The 16,473-nt window shown below is 55.8% G+C and overlaps 6 protein-coding genes across 6 annotated transcripts; 4 read left to right on the top strand and 2 right to left on the bottom strand.

Annotated features, from left to right (window-relative positions):
• Positions 1-632: 632 nt before the first annotated feature.
• CGGC5_v009397 (uncharacterized protein) lies at positions 633-2,347 on the top strand (the record flags this gene model as incomplete). Its single annotated transcript, XM_066152166.1, has 8 exons — positions 633-690; positions 789-853; positions 906-946; positions 1,122-1,327; positions 1,390-1,447; positions 1,717-1,824; positions 2,110-2,188; positions 2,246-2,347. The coding sequence occupies 8 exons, from the start codon at positions 633-635 to the stop codon at positions 2,345-2,347; spliced, it is 717 nt and encodes a 238-aa protein (XP_066008536.1).
• Positions 2,348-3,092: 745 nt separating this feature from the next.
• Positions 3,093-3,801, top strand: mpr1 (Multistep phosphorelay regulator 1; the record flags this gene model as incomplete). The annotated part of the gene is made up of 3 exons (XM_032035498.1): positions 3,093-3,113; positions 3,199-3,371; positions 3,543-3,801. The coding sequence occupies 3 exons, from the start codon at positions 3,093-3,095 to the stop codon at positions 3,799-3,801; spliced, it is 453 nt and encodes a 150-aa protein (XP_031885509.1).
• Positions 3,802-4,339: 538 nt separating this feature from the next.
• Positions 4,340-5,869, top strand: CGGC5_v009395 (Uncharacterized protein; the record flags this gene model as incomplete). Its single annotated transcript, XM_032035499.2, has 4 exons — positions 4,340-4,455; positions 4,654-4,663; positions 4,974-5,027; positions 5,108-5,869. The coding sequence occupies 4 exons, from the start codon at positions 4,340-4,342 to the stop codon at positions 5,867-5,869; spliced, it is 942 nt and encodes a 313-aa protein (XP_031885510.2).
• Positions 5,870-7,039: 1,170 nt separating this feature from the next.
• On the top strand, positions 7,040-8,635 carry CGGC5_v009394 (uncharacterized protein; the record flags this gene model as incomplete). Its single annotated transcript, XM_032035500.1, has 3 exons — positions 7,040-7,832; positions 7,895-8,104; positions 8,175-8,635. 3 exons carry the CDS (start codon positions 7,040-7,042, stop codon positions 8,633-8,635), a joined length of 1,464 nt encoding a protein of 487 aa, XP_031885511.1.
• Positions 8,636-10,021: 1,386 nt separating this feature from the next.
• Positions 10,022-10,631, bottom strand: CGGC5_v009393 (uncharacterized protein; the record flags this gene model as incomplete). The annotated part of the gene is made up of 3 exons (XM_066152165.1): positions 10,022-10,125; positions 10,386-10,552; positions 10,621-10,631. 3 exons carry the CDS (start codon positions 10,629-10,631, stop codon positions 10,022-10,024), a joined length of 282 nt encoding a protein of 93 aa, XP_066008355.1.
• A 2,433-nt stretch (positions 10,632-13,064) lies between these two features.
• Positions 13,065-15,321, bottom strand: HSPA12A-3 (Heat shock 70 kDa protein 12A; the record flags this gene model as incomplete). The annotated part of the gene is made up of 5 exons (XM_032035501.1): positions 13,065-13,397; positions 13,471-13,999; positions 14,050-14,301; positions 14,350-14,949; positions 15,119-15,321. The coding sequence occupies 5 exons, from the start codon at positions 15,319-15,321 to the stop codon at positions 13,065-13,067; spliced, it is 1,917 nt and encodes a 638-aa protein (XP_031885512.1).
• Positions 15,322-16,473: the final 1,152 nt, after the last annotated feature.

The raw sequence follows: 16,473 nt of genomic DNA, 5'->3' as shown, positions 1-16,473 counted from the left end.
GGCCCGAAGGATAAGGTACTCGTCGTTCAGATACTCCCGTCTCCCGTAGCTCGGTAAGATACGGCGGTCACTTCAGTCGCAGCTGTTCTTCCTGTCGTCAAAGTGTTTGCATGCTGCTAGTTGCTGCGTCTGTTGTGTGTTGACGGAGGCGCCCGGACGGACCCTGAAAGACAAGGGCTATGAGTGATGCAGCTCTGGCGACGCTTCCATCAGTTGACTAAGTATGAGGTCAGGTCGGCGCGCCTAGAACTCGTGCGGTGGATATCCAGCCTCCTCCTTCCCTCTCGTACATACGGCGGTAGCTCCCAGCTCCCAGCAGCATCAAGCTCCCTCCCAGTCCAGCATCTCCCGACCCGAGTTTTGGCGGCCGCCAGACCTCGCGGCGCACTGGCTGGGTCATCGCTGCCTTCCGTACGGTGATGCTCGACTCGCTATTTCGTCCGCCTTGCTTTTTTGGCTTTGAGTTCCTCTGGTATATCTCGTCTCAACCAGTCTGGATTGTCCTTTTAAGCCAGGACAGCGTCTCTGTGATCTAAACGGATGCGGTCGAGGACGTTGGTTACACTTTCCTGCTGCTTACTCTGCTGTACTCCCCCGTCAATCTGCAGTGCTGTGACCAGCGTCAAGTGTACATGCCTCTGCCTGTGTCCGCCGTCTCTCTTGTCAGCGGTCCTCGTCTCCATCCACCTAGTATTTGAGCCACCTTACTCACTACCGTTCAAACCTCGCACCTCCTCCTGCCGCAGCGTTCCTCAAACCAATAACGAGGGAGAGACACGAAAAAAAAGACAGCAACCGCATCCGCCAACATTCCTACCTCCCGACCTATTTACGCCGTGTCTTCCTTACCCAGGTACCTTGCCTACATCCATACCTTACCTACCTACCTACTCACGCCCACTAAGGTACCACATACCTTAGCCGGACGAAGGCCCTGCAGAAAAAGGTGACCCAATCCCGCCGTATCATCGCTTGACCCTGACTTTCATCCCCCCGCTCCTTCCCCCCTCCACTCCTTCGTCACCACGACCCCTCCACCGTCCGCCCCTCCTCTTGGGCAGTACAACGTCTGCCCGCAGCAACGTCCCACGCAGGCCTTGCAGTAACATTTCCGGCATCAGTAAGGGTCGTCCGCTGCCGCAAGAGCAGGGGAAGAAGCAGAAGCACCGCAACCAGGACCAGGACCAGGACCAGGACCAGGACCAGGACAAGGACCAAAACTACCACAGCATCAGCATCAGTAGTTGCAGCAGCAGCAGCAGCAGCAGCGCGCTTCCTCTCCAGACCCGTCGGCTCCCGAGGCTTGTCATCCGGCTTAGTTGGACTCGTGAGCCTGTCTCACTGAACTTCACCTCAACTCACCGTACCTACTTTACCGACGCATCTCAGTTGCTCACATCGTCCTCACCTGGCGCCTGACACCTGGCGCGCGTTTCCCAGCCGGAAGGTAAGGTCGCACGCATCTCTGCCTGCCCCCTCAGCACCCAGCACCCAGCACCCAGCACCCAGCACCCAGCACCCAGCACCCAGCACCCAGCACCAGCACCTGCAACTGCAACTGCAGCAGCTCCAACACCAAGACTCCCCAACCAAAATCGCGCTAGGGATCACTCCCAGATTTGCCCTTGGCCTCTTTGAGAGATCATCTCCCCTCCTCTCGTGCCCCGGTCCTACTGCCCCGGCCGTCACGCCTTCCGCTTCTAATCAGCCGTCCAGGGCCCTCGACCCTGGCGTCTGGTGTACCTTTTATTTTACCTCAATTCAGGCGCTCAACGGCACTCGCTCAACCCGCCTGCCCATTCACCTCTCACCTCTCACCTCCCAGTGACCTTGACCTTGATCCTCATCTTCGTCCTGGAGGTGAGGGTGGCTGCCGCAACTGGATACCCTAGACGACGCTTCTTATTGCTCTTGTCGTCGTCGCGTGCCGTATTGCTACACTTGACATTTCGGGAGATTTCTCTTTTGTCAACCCTGAACGCTTCTTTTTTTTTGCTCGCCTCCCTGATACACATCATAGTCACCTCACCCTCGCCCGCATACTTCTTACATCACTTCTTCAACCTCACCTAACAGCCGCATCTCTCAGGTTCCTTCACCTTAATTCAGCTGCAACCTCCTCGCGCCTAAGCAAAAGCCGAAGACGAACTACAAACCCTGCCGCTACTTGATCTTCCTTTTCCAGAAGGTACAGTCCTGTCCTCTCCCGTCGTGGGCCGTCTCGCTCCTAACCCAGCAAGTCCAGGTACTTCGCAGTCACCAACGCAACCCCACCACGCAGTTCTTCCCCTCCAAAAAGTCCACCTACCCACATCACTCACTGCATCCCCCGCCGAAAAATTATTAGACACCTCGGAAGCCCTACCTGCCTTTTTGCCTACCTTACACCTTGCCTCGCCTTACCTTAGCAGAGCAGACAAACTCGTCTTATATGCGCACCCGACCAGAATCGGACCCGACTTCCAGCTTACCCTTTCCTACTCTAGCTCGCCCAAACAACTGCTCGCTGTATCCAATCCTCACCCCCTGACCCTATTCATCGTTCATCTGTAAGTAATTTGTCGTGCCCTTCTCTCCCGCTTTCGCTTGCTTCTGCGGCGGCTGTTTTGCCTCTGCGTTGTCCCCTTCCTCCCCTCCATCCGAATACCCACACTCAGCTGCACATGCCCTTGTTGCGGTATATCTCATTCATCATCACCCGCAGCTCCAACAATCAATCATTGATGCTGCTTTCCCTTACCCGGCACAAAAGAAACCAAATCATACCCAGCATTACCCTTCCTCGCCTCCAGGGATCGGGCGCAGATATTCCCAAGCTTTCATTCCCATCCCGCAATCCACATCACACCACACATATCTATCCATCGTGGGATCCACCCTTGGACTGAACCTCCTTGCTTGCCTCGGGCTCTCTAACCAAATCTTCGCTTCAGTAGCTCCTCCGTGTCTCCGTGCTGCCACCAGTCATACTTGAGTGTCACTCTCGGTCACTCTTACCCCTCTAGAGCCTTTATCCGCTCTGTTGTCAACTCCTGCCTGATCACCAAACAAAAAAGAAACCAGTCTAACAAAATAAACACAAATCGCCAAAAATGCCTGCCTCTGAGGACAAAGTACGTGAGCAACCATCAAAGAAAAATATGTTGTGGTCACGCGGCGGTTTGGACTGTGAGGGCTAACGTGGGGTGTTGGGCACAGAGCGATGACGGTCCCCTCAGCACCACCGACTTTGGCGACGCGATTGACTCGGTCACCTTCGGTCAGATCCTGGAGATGGACGACAGCGAGGATGATCGCGAATTCAGCCAGTCAATCGTCTTTGGCTTCTTCGAGCAAGCAGAAGAAACTTTTGAGTCGATGGACTCGGCTTTGTGAGTCGCATCATCACCGCCCGCCCTCACCTTTTGCCCCCCACTACCCATCCTTTCCCCCTCTTCTTCGTTTAGCCCCCTCTTACCCGCGGCCCAACGGTTTTCCGTGGGCCTTGGGCTGGTCCAAATATGCTCCTGGACAGCGCTGACTCTCATCTCTTGTCAATGCAGAGAGGAAAAGGACCTCGAGAAGTTGTCGCAATTGGGGCACTTCCTCAAGGGCTCATCGGCCACGCTCGGCCTCGTCAAGGTTAGAGACAGTTGCGAGAAGATCCAGCGTTACGGCAAGAAGGAGAACGAGGATGGCACCCCGGAGAAGGATGAGGAGCTGTGCCTGGAACGCATTACCGAGACGCTCAAGGCGCTCAAGACGGAGTACGAGGACGCCGAGAAGGTTCTAAAGAAGTTCTACAACACCACAGACGCCTAAAGCCGACGTACGACTCCCAACGACGTCGCGCTCCATGTCGCGGAATCAGCCGCACCGTCTCCAGCATTAGAAACGATGGCTGCGACGACGGCAAGGACGTGGAACAAAAGGGACTGTGTTGCCCTTCCCGAAGAGACCTACAGCTCTACGACCCATCTTGGACCTTGGATGCTTTGCTCACGAACCTACTTCTCCTCATACCCCTCCCCTACGTTTACGTTTCTGAATCATGAAGAAAAAAAAATGGAATTTTTGCATGGAAACCTGGACTTGATCTGCGCGGAAGGCCCTCAACACTGTTGGGGGCAGCCGAAAGAATAGTCGGATGGCCGAGGTAGTCTACTGGAACAACAAGAAGGTTCTAAATACCTGTTCCCTGGGTTGTTCCATCTGCGCCTACTATAGTCCCCAATCAACAGCATGCATATTGCGGTCTTTACCACTTCTGCTGGATAGATGGGCAGCAGCATAACTTGTGTTTTGATAGGCAATGCAAGGCGTTTTGGCCGATATCAATAGGCCGTCATCCACACAGACAATGAAGATGCTTCATGAAAATATCCAACTAGGTCAAACACGAAAGAAGTTCAAACCGATAAAAAGGAATCCCATTGACATCTTTTTGTTGGCATTAGACAGCATTAGACATATCAGGTTTGAATACTGATTGCTTCGCCAGAGCCCTAGCCACAGGGGTTTCGCTGACAACAGGCTTCCATCCCGAGTTCCAAGTGCGGGCAGCGGGGAACCCGCCAAAATTCTCCCGAGCGTCACCTTTCAGCCTTGACCGGACTGACATCATCGCGAGCTGTGACGAAGCCCAGGCGAAAGATCGACAAATTGACGCCATAGCCTGATTCTGGTACGTCTCGACGTTTCTCCAAACTTATGGGGCCCTTCCGAGCGGTCGGTTCTGTGGCTGTGCGGCTACGAGGGAGACAGCTGCCTCCCCAAGCCCAGCGGCCAGCCTACCGGCCGAGTTTCTCTGTCTTTTGCTATGGCAACTACCGTTGCCACAGATCGTGATCTCTTGCTTCCCCGGGAGTCGCAGATGGAAACTGCACGGTCGACTAGGGACGCCAGTCTTCGGCCCGAGCCGTCGGGAGGCTCTTGCTGTCTCCGTTGACGGACCCTCGATTCTGTCTTGTCACTTTCTCTAACATGGTTAGCAGATTCCGGACGTTATCTACGCAAAAGCCCATGAGCATCGTTGGATCGGTCATAAGGTTCTGAGACGTCCAACTACGCGAGGCAGTCAACATTGCACCGAAACCTGCAGAGAGTCTCTCAGGCGCCAAGATCATAGTCATACTCCCTGACCACATCGGCCTCGACATTCGCAATGCCTCCTCGACCTCCTCCACGCACTTCACCCACGCACTTCCTGTGCATACCCCTCGTCACCGCCTCTTCCCGGTCTCAGCTGTCCAAAAGCCTGGCATCCTTTAAAGCAGATGTCACTAGCCCAGACAGCTTCGCCATCCCTTCAGACGCCGTCCGTCCCCTCGGCACCCTCCACCTCACCCTCGGTGTGATGAGCTTCCCCAAGAACGAAGGCGTCGAGAAGGCCGTCGAAGTACTTCAATCGCTGAAGCCGCGCGAGATTCTATCAACCGTCAAGCCCCTATCCTCCATCACTCCCTTGGCCGGGCCAGCCTCCTCGACCCCTGAGAAGCCTCTCTCCCTCACCCTCCGTGGTCTCCATTCCATCCAGCCCGCTCAGAAAGCCACGGTCCTGTACGCGCCGCCGATCGACCCCGACGGTGTCTTTCGTGGCTTTTGTGAGAAGCTGAGGGGAGTCTTCCAGGAGGCCGAGGTGATGGACAATGAAGACCGGCCGTTGCTATTGCACGCCACCATCGTGAACACCATCTACGTCAAGGGCGGCAGGGGCAAGAAGGGGCCGAGGATGACCATCGATGCGAGAGATATACTTGACCGGTACGATGACTACGTGTGGATGGAGGACGTGCCGGTGGAAAAGATTGCCATCTGTCGTATGGGGGCCAAGCAGATTGAGGGTGTAGACGATCAGGAATACGAGGTTGAGGCCGAGATCGACTTTTAGGGACGAGATATGGTTCTGGACGAATATCTAGAGACAGTATACCTCCTCGACTAGCTATATGCCTAACGGACTCATATAAGGAGAAGGCCTTAGGGGCACACCCGAGTTGAACTAATCGTAGACGGGGTACTTCAGGCAAACTGACATCGCCATGTCGGCGCCATCAGGTCCCGTTGCAGAAGCAGGGTGCTTTGGGGCAGCAACGGCAGTGTTACGCCAGATTCGACCTCTATTTCTAATCTATGTACACACATTTCGAGATATGCTGCAAGTGCAGCTCACGTTTAATACCTAAATGGAGGGAGTGAGTGCCCAAGACCGATCCAAAACACATGATTGCTGTATGTAACCTTGGCAAAGTAACAAACACCGCTTTCAGGCAATGGTAGGAAGACCTAAGAGCAGCATCATTTCCACTCCCAGGGCAACATACTGTAAAATCTTCTCATCTCGGCCCCTGCCATTGTCCCTCCATGTCTCTCTGTGGTGCTTCAGATGAACCGCCAGGATCCTCCAAAGGAGATTGCAGTGAAGCTGCAGGGGTCTGAATGGACGCGCATCACCACAGGGCTCCCTAGGCCACCTAACCGCACCGCCAGCCCCCACGACTGTCAGCCCCGAGCACGCGGCCACAAGCCGCCGGGCCGCTAAAAATACGGCCCCGGCGGGGTCCAGTCACGGCACGCTCTACCTGGGTTACAGACGCTGGAGCCCCCAACTCAGCGAGCGTCCCCGCTCTCGCCCCCAACACGACGGACGAATACGTATGCCCCCCCGTCAAGGTCTGCCTTACCTAAACCCACTGTGTAGCGACCTCCGCCGGTTGCTTGCGACGACACTCTCCAGCTCAGCTCAGCTCAGCCCGACACGAGAGACAGAGGGATACACAGAGTGAGATCTCTCCTCTCTCGCCATTTAAGAGGGCAGGCGCCATACGACTTTTGCCTCCTGCAGGCACCCGACGAAGTTCTCCTCCCCTCAACCATCGTGGCCGCTCTCCCCTCCCCCCACCTCTAGGCAACAAACGAAGGCTCCAAGCGGGGGGATAGAGAGACAATCCTCCTCCCCCTCCATCGCGAACTCCCCCGCCCTTCGACTTCCTACACAACATGCAGCAGCACCGCATCCGAAGCCGCATGCTCCTCCTCCCCCTTCTGTCCCGCCGTTCCCATGACGAAAGATAAGAAGCTGCTCCGGATGTCCGACAAGCGCCGCCCCGGCGGCAGTGTCAGCAACACGAGCGGCGGCAGTAATACCGGGAGCGGTAGCAGCAACAACACCACGGGAGGCTCGACTGCTGGATCGAAAGGAGGGTCGAACACACACTCGCTACACACGACAAGCTCGCGGAGCCCCGGCTCAGGCAACGCGGCGAGCATCATCGCGCCGCCGCCGCGCGCACACCATGCGCCCACGAGCTCAGCTGTGCCCGACGAGGGCAGCAGCTCCCGCGAGTCAGGGAAAGATGCAAAGGATAAGGAGTCCAGGTCAACAAAAGATACCCCCAGCACAGGAACCGCTGCCAACACCAGCAGCGGTAGCAGCAGCAGCAGCAGTACGACATTACTTAAAGACAAGGATGCTCGTATAGCGAAGCTCGAGCGCGAGCTCGAGATAATGGAACAAGAGTTCACGAGGGAACTCGACAAGCTCTCCCAGGCCGAGAGCGAAACGGCGGTCTATTGGCAGGCGAAGCACAGCGAGCTGAACGAGCAGTTCCTGCGAGCCGACGCGGATCTCAGGATACTGAGGCAAGAGGCTGAGCACCGCGATGCGGACCGCGACGCCTCGCGACGAGAGGTCGGGGAGCTGAGGGCGCAGGTCAGAGGGTTGAAGGAGTTTGTGAGCACGAGCACGCGGACGAACGGGCAGACGTCCGACGAGGTCTTTTGCGAAGGGATGATGAGGCTGGGCAACGGGTTGCAGAACTGGATCATTGTCCACTTTCGGAGGGCGAAGCTAGGTGTGTTTCTTCCCCCTTTAGAAGCTGTGCGACTTGAGAGCGTGGAGTCTGACCGAGCGCAGATGTTGCTGCCGCCAGCGAAGATGTACGCGATGAGCTGGGTCGTTTAGTACCCATGTACGCGGACCTGGAGACATCCGCAAAGGTGCATATGCTGCAGTCCATCGTGTCACGGATTCTCATGGATGTCATCTTTGAGAACTGCTTCTTCGGCCTGCCCAAAGAGCAGGCGGACAAGTTTAGGGCGATGGAGGAGACCTTGTCGAGCTACGGTTCGTCACTTGCGCCGCTGGCCAGATCCCCCATCTAACGAGGGAGGAGGCACTGACAGAAAAGCTTTAGTGGACGACGCGGAAGCAGTCAACAACTGGCGCTCCTCGACTCTGGCGCTTTTCCAGCGCGAGGCGGAGACGAAGATGCAGGCAGAAACAGCGGCATCGACAGACGCCGTCATCGCCCGCGTGAATGGCATCCTCGACGCCGTCACCGACGCCAAGGCCACCGAAGCCCGCGACACGCCCCTCCGGACCCTAGTCGGCAGCGCGGTGGACCTGTCGCGGCAGCTCGCGGTCCAAAAAGCCGTCTTCCGGATCCACATGCCCGACATCGTCCCGGACCAGGAGACCAAGTTCGACCCCGCAACCATGGAGGACATTGGTGGGGAGGACGAGGAAGCTCTTTCGGGGCGCAACATTTCCTGCGTCACCTTCCCCGGCGTCATCAAGCGCGGGGACGAGAACGGCGGGCACATGCAATACCAGAATATCATTGCCAAGGCTAGGGTACTTTGTAGTCCCGAATGATGATGAAGAAGCTGTAGCCACCCACCATCCCTTTTGGCGTATATCGTCTAATCCTCCTCCATAATGATGATGATACTCATGGCCCACGTTTACGCACCGGCGCCCATGACAGAAAGTGCACATTTGTAGCCCGTCTGCCGTTATCATCCTTGCCCTCCTCTATCAGTCTTGGCCGCCGGCGAATACCCCCTCCGCACCTAGCATTCATGTGACGACTTACCGCTTCTTCCCCCCTTGTCTCCCGCCGCGGCCTAAGCCGACGCCGTTGCCGCCTTTCGTATCCCATCCATCACAAACTCACAGCTTCCCAAACACCCATGGGCGGATGGGATAACAACCCCGGTATGGCCGACCAATCGACGCGGGTTCCCACCCCAAGAGACATGCAGCGCCAGCGACCTGCAGCTCCCACGCCCGAACCCACAAGAATCAGTGTGGAGCGGGGTTGGTGGTAGAGACGGATCTCCCTCTTCTCTCCCTACAGCACCACCTCACCTGTTGATTCAATCTGGGTCCTCACCCCGACTGCTCACCAGTGGAGGGGGAGGATGAAAGAGGAAGGATTGTGCGGCTCTGCAAATTTGCAGAGCGATCCTTCCGGGTCTATGGCACCCCCCAAAGCTTGCAGGCTCTTCGCGTCACCTACCACGTTGTGCCCAGGGCGACTGCAGCACCTGATACTCGTGGGTTTTCAGGTTAGAGTCAGCCATGCGATTCCAACCGCAAGTGAAGGCAGACACTATTGGAATCCACCGCCTAAGAAAAGACAAATTTTCGAGCCACGTTCGCTCATGGAAGGGATTCCCTGGGTTCAATGTTAGCAATTCGACCCCTTTTTTTTTTAAATCATTGCTCCAGTCTGTGAGGGAGACTTCTCCCGGCGTTCCGTCATGTATCACCGCAGGCGCCGCGCAGCAGCTCGCTTGCTCTATTTCTACCAACAAACCCCCGCTCTGCCTGTCTCTCTTTCCACCCTGGCAACTGCCCATACACGTGTACACCGCATAGTGGGTGGCTCACGCAACTATTCTCCTGGACAAATTCGGGGAAGATGCCCTTGACGAGAGCTCGGGCGACCCCCGTGCGGGTTTCTCTGTACAACATCAAGGGACTGTGCATTTGGAGATCCTTAGCCCTATGCTGTCACAAGTGCAGCTGATCGGACGGCAGCTCCGAAGGTCCATTGACCGTCCACAAGATCGTCGATCTTTCTGCGGCGGGCACAAGCTCGGAGACGACATCAGACCGAGACGAACACCTTCTTTGAAGACGATCGCGGACCAAGGCCAAAGCCATGTCTGCTGACACTCATCCTTCGACATTGGTGAGTCAACGATATCGACCGTGGGAGCTGATGCTGGCTTCGAGGGTGGTGTGGATAGCCAGCTAGTCCGCTGCTGCTATCCGTCCCGAAGGGTGAGGGTTCGTGCCGATGGCCATGGTTCGCATTCGGAAGGCCGCCGGCGAGGGGGTTGCAAGCCGCTTAGGTCCTAGGTGCACGTAAGATTCCGGCCCATAAAGACTGACGCGTAACCGAAATCCAACAACGCAGAGGAGAAGACGAGACTTCCTCCCTCTTTTCCTCGTTCCCTTCTCTCCATTATTGTTGAGCTGGATCGTTCAGGAGCTAACCCTCATCTGCCCGTTGAAAGCTGGAACTTTGTTATAGGGATCGAAGTGCAGGCACTTGGCTGCAGCATCCATCCCCTGTGAACATCCACTTTAGTCTTCCGGCATATTCCCCACCCACCCAGCTTGAGTACCATCCTCTCTCGTCTTCGTGTCTCTCGTTGTCTCTTCGGTCTTCGCGTTTTCGCCCGTCCCGTCGACCCTCGGAGGTGGGACTCGTTGGCTTCCATATTGTATGGATGGAGTTGGTGAGCTCCTCGCCAGTTCCCTTCTGAAGGCGTAACATATCTGACGTTGTACAAGGCTCATCTCGTCAGCGGCAGCAAACATTCGTTTTACTTCACCGTTGATCCAACCTTTTCACCATGGAGAGACACAATTTCGGATACGGGTATCCGTATCCCTCCGCAGATCGTGACTCTACTCCTCGCTATGTTCCTCGAGCAGGGTCCACGTCCGTGACGTCTTCCACTTCTTGGCAGTCCAGCTCTGGCGGCAGCAACGATAGCGGCTATACCTATTCGTCGGAATCTTCTGGACAATACAACAGTTATCGCATGCCCGACAGCTACTCTGTATCGACTGCTCCGTCGAGCTTCACGGCGCTGAGTACTATGCAGCAGCAATTCAATGGGCAAACGACAACCATATCAAGCCCACGCCGGCTTGGTTGTGAATTCAAAGCCTGGACGGGCTGTCAGCGGTCGTTCGGACTTGAAGAGGACGAAATTGGCCAGTGGATACGTCATGTTGAGGATGACCATCTTGGGCGAAATTACCCAAGTCGTTGTATTTGCTGGTTCTGCGATGATGTCGAATTCCGCACCGAACTGCCCCATGATCCCGGCATGAACTTCGAGTACAGGATGAAGCACATCGCAGACCACGTCTTGGAAGGATTCCATTTCGATAGCAGGAGACCCGACTTCCATTTCCTTGACCATGTGTACAGCATAGGACTGATATCGCCCGAGGCATTCGCGCTAGCCAAGGGGCAGAGTGAGGGGCCGGCAGCACCAGCGGGTGTGCATCCGTCAGGCTTCAGACCAGCGGCGCGACAATCAAGGCCCGAAGCAGTGGTGTACGTGTCGAACAGTAGTCGGCGACGACAGAGAGATACCCGTCGTCATGCCTAAGAGGTATGTCGAACGTCTGGTGGCCAGCGTCGTTGTTCCGGGATGTGGGTAGGTGCGCTTGCTTGGATCTCGGAGCGGGCCGGTGTCGATCACTGAGCAAGGGGAGCCGGCAGTCTCCCGATTTGTCTGTCTTTGGAGGCGTTGGTGCGAACCACAGTTCATCTGGTTTCCTTTCGGTTGATAAGCTTTTCCATCCCTCATCATCTCGTCACGCTGCACAAGGCACTTCGTGCACCTCGGACGAAGGCAGTTGCAGAGGCCCTCGGGCCTGCCTGCCTGTCTGACTGTCCCCCATGATGAATGCTCAGTCTTGTATACCTAGAGCCTGAAGACCTCCGCGAGGCCGCAGAGGAGGACGCGTGCATCAAGGCAAGGCACAGGCTAGGTGTAAGGCTGACTGGTGGTGATCCCGAGCGATGGTCGAGAGCCAGGTCGAGAGCGAAGTCGAGCAGCAGGGGACTCCCTCGGTGTTCTGGAGGAGATGACCCCTCTTCCGGTGTGCCGAGGGCTACGAGGGTCCGAATTCGCGATGGCCACGCTTTCCTTTGTGAGATGCTTGGTACAAGTTTGGGCGAGTAAGTTATGGGTTCAGGACGTTTTTGTTTCGCGTGAAATTGGAGGACATGCGTCGTTCGTTGGGGGGAGGATCATGTGCTTCCCTGGTAGGCAACAACGTGCACAAGGACCTTTCTCTATCGCATTCACTGCAGGGGTTTCTCTTTCCGGCTTCGTCTATGCTTTTGGTTTCAAATGGGGAAAGAAGGAAGGTGGCCGCTCTCCACTTTGGTCAGCGCAACCTCAGATGATAACAGACATACATAGGAACCAGACCTTCCATAGCACAACGTTGGCGACAATAAGTTTATGATGAATATTTGGCATTACTGTGCTCCAGGTTTTCTTGACTGCTCAGGCCTCAGGCTTGAGTAAGAGGTGTCCACGCGTCACTTTATGTGTTGTGTCGGTTTGCCCAACACTCCCGATCACTTCGCCTTGCTGTGAATCTTTCGCCAGGAGCCAATTATCGCTGCAGCTAGATTTTCGATGGAGTCTCCCCCCAATAGGCTTACTCCCATCCAAAACAGGGCTGTGGCGAGATGCGTGGCTCCCGACCTTTTTTCCCAGCCACTGACTTACACGCTGCGCATGCACAGCCTCACTCGGCCCGCGCGGACGTCAAGTCCAGCTGAGCGACGAGAACTCAGACACGAGGATATTGGTCCGGCGTCTCCGCTCAGGTAGTATCACCGTTGGCGTCGTAGAATGGGAATGTGATGTGAAAGAAGAAAAAATGTGACCGTTGAGCATGTCACAGAGCATGTATCATGCAGGGTCGTCCAGGGTATTCGCCCTGTGAAATCCCAGAGCTGCTGTTGTTAGGCCTCGTTTTCGGGATTGGTTGGCATGTTAAAATTGCCGTCTATTCCCAACAAGGAGAGGAGGAGCACTGGCGGATGCATGTCTCGCACGCGTCAATTGTGGCACAATGTGCTTCTTGCTTGGCGAGATATTGTGTTCTCGAGACTGGGTCCTCACGAACTAAATATAACAAAAGGGAGGCTTCAACCCACGAGGTCGTCATTTCGAATCTCTTTCATGCCGAAACGCCCTCGTGCGAAATGCCTCTTTCGCGCCAATTACCCTTCATTATGTCTCATTCACCCTCAGTGGAACTCGGCGTCGACACGGCCATACCTGACGCCGTCCACCTTCAGCTCAAATCCCAGACCAGCGCTGTCGACAATCATCTCCAGTGTAAAGTCAAGATTGTCAAACTCCACGCCTCGTGTTGTTGTTAACCTTGTGAACAAGCTTCGTGGCACTGCTGCAAGATCTGTTGTGAGTGTGCATACGTGTATGAGGTCACGAGTGTATGCTGAGGGCGGTTCGTCTGCTTCGCATGCAATTAGATCGTCTGTCACCGTGAGGGACTGCCCAGGGCGGAAGTTTCGAGTATAGTGGAATGCGATAGGCTCCTGAGGTGATATTGCCTCGCCCTGCAATCGCATGTCGGTCAGTCGTCGTCCCCTCGGAGGTATGCTAACACATAGCAATAGAGTTCAGACTCACCTTCGCAATGTGCCACTGCATGCGGTCCGACACCATCCACCGCTCCCACAGTGGTGACCAGTACCGCTCGCTGACCGAGTGTTTCTCTTCGTCGTACACGGTTGCGTATGATGTGCCGTAGTGGTACCGGGCTTTCCTCGATATCACCATGTTGCCCTCGAGTCCTCGCAGAACTGCTCCACGCACAACAGCCGTCCAGGCATACACAGGCTGCATCACTTCGATGGACGCAGTCTCTTGCAGTGTGGTCATGGTTCCATGAGTCGGCCGTTCGGTGTAAGGTGGTGGGGCCGCGCTGTTGAAATGCGACTTCAGTCTCCGGTAGAGGTAGTCGCTCTGGCCGAACCCTCCGACTAACACGATCCCAGACACGACGCCGCCCGCTTGGCGAATCCCATCTACCTGGCCCTGGACAAGATCGCAGACCTCTTTGACTACGGGCTCAAATATTTCTTTGATCTCGGCGGCCGTCATGATCATAAATCCGCAGTCCAACCCGGCCTCTTCGTCGTCTGGTAACCCAGGGAATCTTGGCCAAGTTAGGATATTCCCCTTTGCGAGTGTGAGAAGTAAACTTACGGTACGTTGACCTCTTGGTGCTCATCTTCGTTGAAGTTCCGCTTCACAAACTCTTCGAAATATCTGAGGCCCATCTGCCATGTTTTCTGTTTCTTGTGCATCATTTCGTCAAACCGGGTATGACCGAGCTTGTTCTTCACGTGCTCTTCGAATCTGTAGTTTAGGAATGCACTTCCGCAAAGACCGCCGGTTCCCACGGCAGACTCTTCGACCTTGAGCGGCTTGAGTGAAATAATTTTGTAGGCGATCAGACTACGGTCGTCAGCAATGTTTGCGTGTACTCGTCCGCGCAAGACTTACTCGACAGTTCCGCCACCAGCATCACAGACAATGAAGTTGTCGCCAACGTTTAGGTGGTTTGGTTGGATGGCCTTCAGCGTGTAGACAGCCGCGGCTTCGGGTTCGCTGATCATTTGGATCTCCGACATGGACCCCATGCCGGCTCGTTCGGCCGCTTGCAAAGTCGTGTTCTTCGCCGCGTCTGACCACACCGCTGGACAGGTCAGGACGAACTCGACCTTGGTGGACGCCATGAAGGATTCGCCGTATCTTCGAGTCAGGGTGTCTATTGTGTGCTTGTAGACTTGTGTGAGATAGTCGCTAACGGCATCAAGGACGTTCTTGTTGTAGCGTTTTAGCTGCGCCGCCGTTTCCAATGGGCTCACGTAGAAAGGTAACTTCTGTGAGCGGTCAAGGAATAGTTTGATACACCGAAGGCGGGATTCCTCTGGCTTGAACTGGAAGCCCCATTTCACATTAGGTTTTGTGCCTTCGGGGGCATTCTGAGGAAAGTCATAGCTAATCTCGGTGGGCACCTTGTCCGAGGTGATGCCATTGCCGCCGGGCCATGTCTTGATGATTTCGACATCGTCTGGTGTTGACGTGTAGACGGCGGCGACGCTGAGCTGAAGTCAGCCAAAGTGACTAGGGTCAGGCACGACTGCCAGTGCAATGATGGTGTGGGTAGATGACCGCGAATGAGAGGAAGCATCACGAAAGCGAAGGGTGCAAATAAAGAAGAAGACATCTCATGAACATCATGACGGGCGTCGAGGCGTGTGCGACTCACCCTGAGAAAGTGGTTCCAAAATCGACGCCTACAATCAGTCGATCGGCCGGGCCAAACAGCTCACGTGTAGGAGCCTGTCGTTGCGGAGGGCCATTGACGGCTTCGGTGGAGGAGTTGGGCGTGAAGCTGGTGAAGTAGCTGCTCCGGCTCGCTTGGTTCCGTAGACTGCTCGAGGCCGGCCGGAGGGGAAGATTGAAGCTCATGGCGGCAGTACCAGATCTGGATATCTGCTCACACCCATAATCCGCACAACGGGACCAGCGGCAGAGACAAGGCGAGCGGGACAAGCCCTCGCATGCGACCCTTGGCGAACCGGCTGGAAAGATGGATCAAGGCGATACGTCGACGTTTCGTGATGTTGCGCAAAAAGCAAGAGTGCAGATCGTCTCTTCAGAACAGCAAGGCTACGGGACCATGATCGTGGGGGGAAGACGGTGGAGGAGGGGTTCGGTGGGAGGTGGGCGGTTTGGTGGCAGAAAAAAAGGAGGGAAAAGTGACAAGTTGAAGACGGCTTCGGGCCTGGAGCAAAGAGCAACGGCAACCGCCGACGATGACGACAAGTAACGACAGAAGGTCGGTTTCGACAGATACGAAGTCGGCTTGAGCCACGTCTGAAGTTTGGAAACGCGGTTTGGTGAGTAGAGTATTCTGCTGCCTAACGGATTTCCTGGTTTCCTTGGGATGAAGGAATGATGGCAGAAGACAGCGCTGGCTGGTCGAGCGTGTGAGCGTGTACCAGCAATGTACCCTGACGCTGCCAGGTGGTTGTTGGTGGTGGTGGTGGTGAACCGTAGGAGGGGACGTCGGAGCGTCAGGCAGAGCAGCAGCAGCGCGGGAGGAGCCAGTACTGGTTCGCGACAGGGCAGGACACGGAACAGGCAGGCAAACACTGCCCCACGTCTCTACTAGTGTACCTTACCTCACGCCGCCTGTTAAGAGTTGGGTTGAGTTCCTACCTAGGCTGAAGGGCGAGTGCTTCCTTCCTGCTGGCTGGGCTGTGAGTGTTTGAAGGCTGGAGCTGGTGCGCCTGAGGTAGAGGCTACTTGCTGTATCCGTACTGGCGCTGCGCTGATGAGGCGCAGGGCGAGCAGGGAAGGTTGGGGAAGGTCACTTGGACAAAGTACCGTGCCGATAAATGGCTGAGGTAAGCCACCACCAATTGGCCGATGATGCTCTTCACTGCAGGTGAGTGAGATGTGAGATGCAGCGCTGCAACCTGACTGGGCTGGACAGGAGGGGAGGGGAACATGCATCATCACGTGATGCCGCCGACTACAACAAGAAGGCACCTTCGGCCGGCAAACAACCTACGCTCGACTCGCCCGGCGGCCGGGAAATCTCCCTAGGCGCATTCT

This window comes from Colletotrichum fructicola (genome assembly GCF_000319635.2).
Source record: "Colletotrichum fructicola Nara gc5 chromosome Unknown KSG_Nara_v1_contig05, whole genome shotgun sequence".
NCBI lineage: Eukaryota > Fungi > Ascomycota > Sordariomycetes > Glomerellales > Glomerellaceae > Colletotrichum > Colletotrichum fructicola.
The sequence above is the reverse complement of the archived record's forward strand: the minus strand, read 5'-3'. Positions and strand labels throughout refer to the sequence as shown.